General features: G+C 41.1%; 1 protein-coding gene across 1 annotated transcript in view; it reads right to left on the bottom strand.

The window, feature by feature from the left end:
* Nucleotides 1-10,990: 10,990 nt before the first annotated feature.
* The window catches only part of TEDC2 (tubulin epsilon and delta complex 2), a 90,748-nt gene continuing 90,139 nt past the window's right edge, over nt 10,991-11,599 (bottom strand). Inside the window, exon 11 of the mRNA XM_089683077.1 lies at nt 10,991-11,402. Coding sequence (XP_089539203.1) covers nt 11,262-11,402 — 141 coding nt within the window. The 3' untranslated portion in view covers nt 10,991-11,261. The remainder of the gene's footprint in view (nt 11,403-11,599) is intronic.

Genomic DNA, 11,599 nt, shown 5'->3' with positions numbered 1-11,599 from the left:
GAATGATGTAGAATCATTTTACTTGTCATCGTATAACCAGATTCTGTCAGGTTTTTTTGCCAGAGAAAGTGTGAAATAAAAAAAGTAGAATTGTTGTACTGGATGCAATTTCTCCCAGCAGGGTTCAGCTACAGTATAAATATGATCCAACATCACCCGTCACAGATGGCTATAATAAAACAATGAGACCCTATAGCAGGGATCTCCAAACTGCGGCCCAAGGGCCAGATGCGGTTCTTTTCTAGCTTTTAGCTGACCCTTGGTAGACTAATCCTACCAATGATATGAGGCACTATTCCTCTTACTGACATCAACAATGAGACAATATTTCTTCCACCAGTGATGGAGTACTATTCCTCCTACTAATACCAATAATGAGACACCACTCCTCATCCTACTACTAACCACCAACCCTGAGGCCATATTTATTCTCAATGATTCTGGGCCTGGGACATTTTCTCACTAGCCACAATCTGCCCCCCACCCCTAAAATCTGAAGGACAGTAAACTGGCCCTTTGTTTAAAAAGTTTGGAGACCCCTGCCCTATAGGAAGAGATATGCCTTGGCCTATAGCTCTGATTAATCTCAAACAGCTGCACAATGTTGAACCTTTATGTTTAAATGGACCAAGCACTAGATTTATTTTTTAAGTTCTGCAAGTTTAGTAATGTGTAAGTATAACATATCTAGATATTTAATACTGATCACAGTATTCCCCTGATAATGCCTTCACCTCCATCTTTGTTCAGACATTTTCCAGGTATCAACAGCACTGCAGAAAATATAGGCAAGTGAAAAAATGCTGTAAATTGAGAATACTTTTAGAAAAAGTGTTAATAGTTTATTTTTATCAATTAACCAAATTAAATTAAATGAACAGAAATCCAAATCAAATCAATATTTGGCGTGTCTACTCTCTGCCTTCAAACCAGCATCAATTCTTCTAGGTACAATTGCACAGTTTTTGAAGAAACTCAGGAAGTCAGTGTGGTTAAAATTACATTTTGACATTTGTGTAATGACGCACGTGTGTGATAACATCATCACGTCACGTATGTGGTGGCCATTTTGGCCATCCAACTTATAAATAGGAGAACAGTCAATAACAGACGCCATTTCCTCACCATGTGACCAGGAGATTACTTTATATTTTCTGTTGCTCACTTTATTTTCTTCTTTGCCTCATATTACCCCTGACAAAGCTCTGCCTTTGAGGGAAACATGTAGGGTTGGGTACTTTTATTTTGTCCTTTTGAGCACTTTTCTATGGGAACACATGGTCACTTCTCCCCAAAGATTTTTCTGGGGAAGGAGTACTGCACTCATTGTTGCAAGACATGGTGATCCCACCAGCCAGTTAAGAATTTTTTTGGTGGATATGGTGATGTATGGGGCTCATCCATTAGTGGTCTAAGTTATTGCCACATGGATGAGTGTACCCATATTACATACCTGTAGTAAGAGAGATATAGGGTCCTAACGCATGTAGTAGGGCTTGACAATTATTATGAGGTTGATAGGACATGGATGATTCTGAATACCAATATACTGTATCTATCCTCCCCCTTCTCTATATAGATGACCTATTGGCAATGTTTGTTATCTCTAGAGCAGTAGTTCATCTTTGCTGGACCCACAATCTATCCTAATATCCACAGGTACATGTACTGGCTAAATAAGGTATGAAGTTATTTGTGACCGTAAGGAAATTGTGGTTTAGTGTGTGCTTTCCTTGCTCTAAGGGCATATATATACTCTATTGCCAAAAGAATTGGGACACCCCTCCAAATCATTGAATTCAGGTGTTCCAATCACCTCCATGGCCACAGGTGTATAAACTCAAGCACCTAGGCATGCAGACTGCTTCTACAAACATTTGTGAAAGAATGAGTTGCTCTCAGGAATTCACGGTACTGTGATAGGTTGCCACCTGTTCAATAAGTCCATCTGTGAAATTTCCTTGCTACTAAATATTCCACGGTCAACTGTTAGTGGTATTATAAGAAAGTGGAAGCAAATGGGAACAACAGCAACTCAGCCACCAAGTGGTAGGCCACATAAAATGACTGTGCTGGGTCAGCACATGCTGCAGCACACATTATGCAGAAGTCGCCAACTGTCTGCAGAGTCAATAGCTAAAGACCTCCAAACTTCGTGTGGCCTTCAGATTAGCACAACAACAGTGCGTAGAGAGCTTCATGGAATGGGGTTCCATGGCCGAGCAGGGGTATCCAAGCTTTACATCGACAGGTGCAATGCGAAGCGTTGGATGCAGTTGGTGTAAAGCATGCCGCCACTGGACTCTAGAGCAGTGGAGATGTGTTCTCTGGAGTGACGAATAAATCTTCTCTGTCTGGCAATCCAGTGGATGTGTCTGGGTTTGACGGTTGCTAAGAGAACAATGCCTGACTGCATTGTGTCAAGTGTAAAGTTTGGTGGAGGGGGAATTATGGTGTGAGGTTGTTTTTCAGGGGTTGGGCTTGGCCCCTTAGTTGGAAGGGAACTCTTAAGGCGTCAGCATACCAAGACATTTTTGACAATTTAATTCTCCCAACTTTGTGGGAAGAGTTTGGGGATGGCCCCTTCCTGTCCCAACATGATTGTGCACCAGTGCACAAAGCAAGTTCCATTAAGACATGGTTGAGCGAGTTTGGGGTGGAGAAATTTGGCTGGCCTACACCTCAACCTGATAGAACACCTTTGGGATGAATTAGAGCGGAGACTGCCAGCCAGGCCTTCTGTCCCACATCAGTGCCTGACCTCACAAATGCGCTTCTGGAAGAATGGTCAAACATTCCCATAGACACACTCCTAAACCTTGTGGACAGCCTTCCCAGAAGAGTTGAAGCTGTTATAGCTGCAAAAGGTGGACCAACTCAATACTGAACCCTAAGACTGGGAAGCCATTAAAGCTCGTGTGCGTGCATCCCAATACTTTTGGCAATATAGTATATAAGTACAGTCTTTAACAGTCTACAGTCTTGAACATTCTATTTTATATAAATTCCTCAATGAGGGTTATATTTTAATAATGGGCATTTAGTGCATAGGGATACGCACTGTCGTAGAGTTAGAAAACTTGGCAGGTAGGTTATTCCAAACATCTTAAAGAACTAACCACAGATCTTCAGTGGAAGCAGGTTGCCTCAAATCCTTTTGTCTCTTCATGTAATCTCAGACATAGTCACATAGTTAGTCTGGCTGAAAAAAGACAAAAGCCCATCCAGTTCAACCATAAAATAAAAACAAAAAAAATAAAAAAAGTTATAATCCTACACCCACAGTTGATCCAGTGGAAGGCAAAAAAACCCAGCAAAACATGATCCAATTTGCTCCTGCAGGGGAAAAAATTCCTTCCTGATCCCGAGAGGCATTCAGATATTCCCTGCATCAACTTTACCTATAAATGTTAGTATCCAGTTATATTCTGTGTATGTAAGAAACAATCCAGGACTTTTTTGAAGCAATCCACTGAGCTAGCCAGAACCAATTCTTCAGGGAGTCTATTCAACATTTTCACAGCTCTCACTGTGAAGAAACCTTTCCATATTTGGAGATTAAATTTCTTTTCCTCCAGACACAAAGAGTGTCCTCTGTGATGACCTCAGGGTGAATAGCTCTTCACCGAGTTCACTAAACGAACCACTGATGTATTTATATATGTTGATCATATCCTCCCTTAATCTCCTCTTCTCAAGAGAGAATAAATTCAGTTCCTCTAATCTTTCCTCATAGCTGAGCTCCTCCATTATTCCATGACATTGAGATCAGGGCTATGTTAGGGCAAAACCATCACTTCCAGAACTCATTCTTCTTTACGCTGAAGATAGTTCTTAATGACATTGGCTTTATGTTTGGGGTTGTTGTCCTGCTGCAGAATAAATTTGGGGCCAGTCACACATCTCCCTGATGGTATGGCATGATGGATAAGTGTCTGCCTGTATTTCTCAGAATTGAGGAGACTATTAATCCTGCCCAAATCTCCAACTCCATTTGCAGAAATCCAGCAGTGAATTTACAAGGAACCTCCACCATACTTCACTGTTGCCTGCAGACACTCATTATTATTGAACCACTCTATGGCCCTTCGGTGAACAACCTGCCTCCTACTACAGCCAAATACTTAAAAATTTGACTCATCAGTCCAGTGCACCTGCTGCCATTTTTCTGCACAATTCCTAGGTTTTTGTGCATTTGACGTGGAAACAAGGCTGAGCGACTCAACCATGGATTAAAACATGGGAACTGGGGTAGCCAGGAGTGTAGTTAACAATCCAGGCTGAGGTCGGTAGAGGAAATAGTGAAGTAGGGAACGGTAATTCAAAAGCAAGCTCAGTTGGAAGCTGGGTCAATCACAAAATCAGAAAAAGTATCAGGATCAAGAACACAGCAGCAAGACTGAAGACCACTCAGCAAGCTGCTGAGTTCAGGTCTAAATAGCCCGCTTGGCAGCAACACATGTGCGCCTAAGTCTGCTCATAATGAAAATATAAATTCTATGCTCCCAATAATGTGCACGCTTTCATGCGCATGTCTTAGCTTGATGGCTGGTACAGTGTTCCTGACAGAAAGGGTTATAATCTCTGTCAGGGTTTTTATTTTCCTGTGTGTCCACTTTCAGGAGAACCACTCTTGCTAATGCGTCTCGAGACAGGAAATAGTGATAAATACAAAAAAATTACAGTTGTCATAGAAACAGTGAAAATCTTTCTGCCACAATAACACCAAACAGAGGATTTTCCTCCAACTCTCTGTTGTGTCTCTGGTAGGGATGAGGACATTTTGCAAAATACATCGGAGTCTGAAGGCTAAATAAAGGTAGTTTTAAGAATGTAATTGGTTTTAACTGGTTTCTGGGGGTTAAGGAAGTTTTTTTTAAGTATCAATGACCTGTTCCTGGGCCAAAACAATCCCTTTTTTAGCTGGGATGTTTGATAAATAGAATATTCACCCTTTTTTGATCAACAAAGTCATGTACTCACTTGGTTTGATTTATTAAAGGCAAATAGGCTGTTCACGTTGCAAGGGAATTTTCCTTTTGAAAAAGGTAAAGCTCTACTGACTTCCATCATTCGTCATGTGCAAGTAAAAATCCTGTTTTCTTGCACATGATTGGGTGTTCTTTGTAAACTGCATTCACTAAGATATGGGAAAATTCCCTTGAAATGTGAAAAATCCCCTCCAAGGTGAAAAATCTATTTGCATTTATTAATTAACCCCATTATGTCAGAGCTGACATGGAGATTACATGATTTTGCTGATAAAGAGTTGGGGTTAGCATTAGGATGGCCTTAACAAAGAGGTAAGTGATATGTCTGGTAGATTCTTCAGCATCTGATACTTCCAGGAATGTCTGATTTTTTTTTTTTATAAATATTTATTAATTTTCAACAAAATTCATATTACAATCCTTTTCCCCACTTAACGGAAAAAGAAAACAAAAAAAAGATACAATTTTACAAATAATTATCTCCCTAAAATAACTCCATAACCCTCCCCCTCCCTCAGGAATGTCTGATTAATTCATTCATATCTGTACGCCATTATTCTGCCATTCTCATATCTGTACGCCATTATTCTGCCATTCTCATATCTGTACGCCATTATTCTGCCATTTTCATATCTGTACGCCATTATTCTGCCATTCTCATATCTGTACGCCATTATTCTGCCATTCTCATATCTGTACGCCATTATTCTGCCATTCTCATATCTGTACGCCATTATTCTGCCATACTCATATCTGAACGCCATTATTCTGCCATTCTCATATCTGTACGCCATTATTCTTCCTTTTTCTTATCTGTACGCCATTATTCTGCCATTCTCATATCTGTACGCCATTATTCTGCCATTCTCATATCTGTACGCCATTATTCTTCCTTTTTCTTATCTGTACGCCATTATTCTGCCATTCTCATATCTGTACGCCATTATTCTGCCATTCTCATATCTGTACGCCATTATTCTGCCATTCTCATATCTGTACGCCATTATTCTGCCTTTTTCTTATCTGTACGCCATTATTCTGCCATTCTCATAGCTGCACGCCATTATTCTGCCATTTTCATATCTGCACGCCATTATTCTGCCATTCTCATATCTGTACGCCATTATTCTGCCATTCTCATATCTGCACGCCATTATTCTGCCATTCTCATATCTGTACGCCATTATTCTACCATTCTCTTATCTGTACGCCATTATTCTACCATTCTCATATCTGTACGCCATTATTCTACCATTCTCATATCTGTACGCCATTATTCTGCCATACTCATATCTGAACGCCATTATTCTGCCATTCTCATATCTGTACGCCATTATTCTTCCTTTTTCTTATCTGTACGCCATTATTCTGCCATTCTCATATCTGTACGCCATTATTCTGCCATTCTCATATCTGTACGCCATTATTCTGCCATTCTCATATCTGTACGCCATTATTCTTCCTTTTTCTTATCTGTACGCCATTATTCTGCCATTCTCATATCTGTACGCCATTATTCTGCCATTCTCATATCTGTACGCCATTATTCTGCCATTCTCATATCTGTACGCCATTATTCTGCCTTTTTCTTATCTGTACGCCATTATTCTGCCATTCTCATAGCTGCACGCCATTATTCTGCCATTTTCATATCTGCACGCCATTATTCTGCCATTCTCATATCTGTACGCCATTATTCTGCCATTCTCATATCTGTACGCCATTATTCTGCCATTTTCATATCTGTACGCCATTATTCTAGCATTCTCTTATCTGTGCGCCATTATTCTGCCACTCATATCTGTACGCCATTATTCTGCCATTCTCATATCTGTACGCCATTATTCTACCATTCTCATATCTGTACGCCATTATTCTACCATTCTCATATCTGTACGCCATTATTCTACCATTCTCTTATCTGTACGCCATTATTCTACCATTCTCATATCTGTACGCCATTATTCTACCATTCTCATATCTGTACGCCATTATTCTACCATTCTCTTATCTGTACGCCATTATTCTACCATTCTCATATCTGTACGCCATTATTTTACCATTTTCATATCTGTACGCCATTATTCTACCATTCTCTTATCTGTACGCCATTATTCTACCATTCTCATATCTGTACGCCATTATTCTACCATTCGGCTGCTACACCATTTTAGGTTTACAGGTACACAGTAGTGACATAGAACCTGGCTGGTAGAAGCACAAGGCATACACAGGAATCCGGCACAATTGAAGATCCTACAGTGGGGGTCAGCAACCTGTAGATCGTGGCCAGGTGACTGGTAAATCGCAAGCAGTGTTGTGTTGCTTTCTCACCACCTGCTTTAACTCCTTGGACCCCACAGAAGAAGGCATTTGCTGGGCGCTTGCAGAGTGACCCATGCACTTGAATAGGATGCTATTGGAAGGCAGTAGCAACCACCAAAAGCAACAGGAACTTTAATTCCTACTGCGGAATGTGTACACAATTAGTAAAGTACAGCAATTAGATGTTTAAAACCGGTGTGTGGATGCGACACTGGGCCCGCTGATCTTTGACTTCACCCATGTTGCTCAGGTAGATCTCCAGCTCTTTAAGGTTGTCTACCCCTGTCCTACAGGATGTTCTAGATCTACAGGAGAACAAAGTCTCAAATTGCTAGCAGTGGGACTGGTAAGTAGCAGCAGCGTTCATGTACAGGGTGCTTTTTTCCCTTTTCTTACAACAGAGCAGCTTTATAAAAAAAAATTCAGATTTTTTTTTTTTTTTTTTGATGTCAATCAGAAATTATTTACAAGCAATTCTTTATTTATAGCCTACCATAAGTGCTCTCCACACCAACCCCTCCTGTTACCAGAGTCACATCCTTGTGCTTCTGTTCTGTTACATTCAAGCCAGATTTACTTGTCTCTACAGACCTCTATAATATTGATCTGTTAACCTACTTACTGCTGCAGATGTCAGAGCAGCATACTATTAAATTGAGTGTCTGCCTGCCAAATACAGGAGGAGATCTCTCAGGAGAAAAAGCGAGACAGAGAGCTCAGAGTTGCCTGAGTACACTGGACTGTAGTGACAATGACCAGCACCAGATCTCTAAAGTTACCATCATTGTAAAATTATATGGTTCTATCATACAACACCAAAGACTTAACAAGTACAATTCCAACTCTACCTCTCTCTAGTTTTAACTACACAGGCTTTTTGTTTTCTTAGCTAAAGGCTGGGTAGCAGCCTGGGGTGAGTCAGACTGGGAGTGAGGTGGTGAATTTACCTCAGACCAGGCTGGGAGGTTCTATATGTCAGGGCTTCTGGAGCCCTCTCACCTTTTCAGAAACCTAAGAGAACTTTCAGGAACAGGATTGGAGGCAGGGAGGAGGCCCAGATCTGCATGTTTGAGGGATCTTGGCAAATTCCCTGGCAGGAGACTGGGCATGGCATCCAAGGACCACCCTTAAATGTGGTAGAGCTTGAGCAGCAGGAGATAGTGTCCGGTGGAAAATGGACTGAGAAGAAGGCTGGAGTGCGGAACCTGGGGTGTGGCCCCAGGGAGGGTAGCCTACCTACAGGCTGGTTGCTGGGAGGATCTCCACTGTTCCACCATCTCCTTGGGAGGACAACCTGACCACCAGGGAAGGAGCCAGCCCACTGTAAGACCTGAAGGCAGCCACCAACCCACCAAGCTTACAGGACAAGGCAGTGTGAGTACTCTTACAAACCCTGGGCCAGATAATGGGAGAAGGTGGTGAGGTGCAAAACCCATCTAGTTCTCATCCAGGACTACTTCATTGTTAGCTCTTGGGACCCCTTGCCCACGAATACTCTCAGTGCAGCTGGGTGAAGAGGAGGATTCATCCAGGGTCTGAGGAGATACATCAAGGGGACATCTGTGCTCCTTAAAAACACAGTACTATTTTTTGGATATACATTTTGTAGTTTACAGTGAAGGAAATAAGTATTTGATCCCCTGCTGATTTTGAATGTTTGCCCACTCACAAAGAAATGATCATTCTAAAAATCGATTGGTAGGTGTATTGTAACACTGAGAAACAGAATAGCAAAAAATTCAAAATAAATGCATGTCTAACAAATGATGCACTGATTTGCATGATCGTGAGGGAAATAAGTATTTGATCCCCTATCATTCAACAGGATTTCTGGCTACCAGGTTTCTTTCATACAGGTAACAAGCTGAGATTAGAAGCAGTCTCTTAAAGGGCTAATCTCATTTTGTTACCTGTATAAAAGACACCTGTCCACAGGAGCAATCAAACAATCAGATTCCAAACTCTCCACCATGGCAAAGACCAAAGAGCTGTCCAAGGATGTCAGGGACAAGATTGTAGACCTACACAAGACTGGACTGGGCTACCAAACTATCGCCAAGCAGCTTGGTGAGAAGGTGACAACAGTTGGTGCAATCATTCGCAAATGGAAGAAACACAAAACAACTGTCAGTCTCCCTAGGTCTGGTGCACTATGCAAGATCTCACCTCGTAGCGTGTCAATGATCATAAGAACAGTGAGGAATCATCCCAGAACTACACGTGAGGATCTTGTCAATGATTTCCATTGGAGCAAAGTATAGCCAGAATGGTAAAAACTCAGCCAACAATCAGCTCCAGGGTCTAATGTTACCTGTGAGTACTGTAATAATTAGAAGACGCCTATGTGAAGTCAAGATATCGGCAAAAAGCCCCGCAAAGTCCCACTGTTGAAAAAACATGTGCCAAAGAGGTTACAATTTGCCAAAGAGCACATTGACTGGCCTAAAGAGAAATGGCGCAACATTTTGTGGACTGATGAAAGTAAGATTGTTCTTTTTGGGTCTAGTGGCCGGAGACAGTTTGTCAGACGACCCCCAAACACTGAATTCAAGCCACAGTACACTGTGAAGACAGTGAAGCATGGTGGTGCAAGCATCATGATATGGGGATGTTTCTCATACTACGGTGTTGGGCCTATTTATCGCATACCAGGGATCATGGATCAGTTTGAATACATCAGAATACTTGAAGAGGTCATGCTGCCTTATGCTGAAGAGGAAATGCCCTTAAAATGGGTGTTCCAACAAGACAACGACCCCAAACACACCAGTAAACGTGCAACATCTTGGTTCCAGACCAACAAGATTGACGTTATGGAGTGGCCAGCCCAATCCAAGATCTTAATCCGATAGAAAACTTGTGGGGTGACATCAAAAATGCAGTTTCTGAGGCAAAACCAAGAAATAGAGAAGAACTGTGGAATGTAGTCCAATCATCCTGGGCTGGAATACCTGATCACAGGTGCCAGAAGTTGGTTGACTCCATGCAACACAGATGTACAGCAGTTCTCAGAAACAGTGCGACTACAACCAAATATTCATTAAGTAATTCAAAGGACAGCAAAATCTTCAAACATCTTTCAGTTTATATAGTGAATGTTTGAGTTTGTAAAGAAGAATACAAACACTGCTATTTTTTTTTGAACAGTCTAATATTTACTTTTCTTCAATTTTTTTTAGAGGAACAACACAAATTTGATATATTTTTCTTCATGTTTTGATTTGGAATAGAATGTGTCGTGTTCCCAATGCATTTGTGTGTATGGAAATAAAAGCTATTAGAAGGATTTTGAGCTTTATTCACTTTTTTCAACACATGGCTATTATTTTGAACACAACTGGAGGTGCGTCGGTCAGATGTTTACAAACTTTTGGCCATATGGTGGTGCACCTTTACAAGAAGATCAGCAATGGAAGGTCCCTGTATTTTTCTCATGACAGGTCTACTGTACCTTACTGTAGAGGGGATGGATTTTGGGCTTGTATTAATGGCACACATTTGAAATCATTTTGAGACTGTTCTAAGACCATTCTATCACACGTGCCTTAGACCTGCTTCGCATTCCTACAGATTTGTATGAAAACACAAAACCCTCTTAAAGCAAACAAAAGCCCATTGGCACAGACCCTTTTACACATTAACATGATATAAGTTATAATTCCTCTTGGGAGATCTAAAGTAATGGAGACCAAGGCATCTCATTTATTAAAATATGCATTTACCATGAACATCTGAGTTTTCTGTCAAATATGACAATTGTATAGAAAAACCTGTATAAAAATATATATTCATGATCTATAATACATAATCTGTGATGACGGGCCATGATCATAAGAACTATAGAATCCTCATTTATACACATGGCTTCATATCCTGTCTTTTGAAGCATATGTGTGCCAAGACAAGTTCTCCTCTGTGTGGTCTGTTCCATGCAGTCGGTGTTGGTCAGCCATCATCGTGGACCAGTACCGGGAAGGTGTCTCCCCCCTCACACAGTTGGGTATAGATAGCTCTGAGCAGCACATAGGAGGGTGAGAAGCTCCGACACTGTGAATCAGCCTCGGCCAGCAGCTCTTCGCTCAGCACCTATGACAGATCACAGCATTACACTAATGGCTTTTTTTTTCAGGCTAAGGTGGAAAGCAGCAATTAAATATCATTAAAACGAATAAAGTGAATCCATCTGTGCTGGAGGCTTAGCAACAATCATATAAATGATAGCAAAAGTAGCAAGCTACAGTTTATGAGCCTAGAAAACAAAGAGAAAAAAGGAGAGCAGAGGA

This window comes from Staurois parvus, unplaced genomic scaffold (assembly GCF_062004578.1).
Source record: "Staurois parvus isolate SC_StPar_1 unplaced genomic scaffold, SC_StPar_1.0 ptg000018l, whole genome shotgun sequence".
Lineage (NCBI taxonomy): Eukaryota > Metazoa > Chordata > Amphibia > Anura > Ranidae > Staurois > Staurois parvus.
The sequence above is the reverse complement of the archived record's forward strand: the minus strand, read 5'-3'. Positions and strand labels throughout refer to the sequence as shown.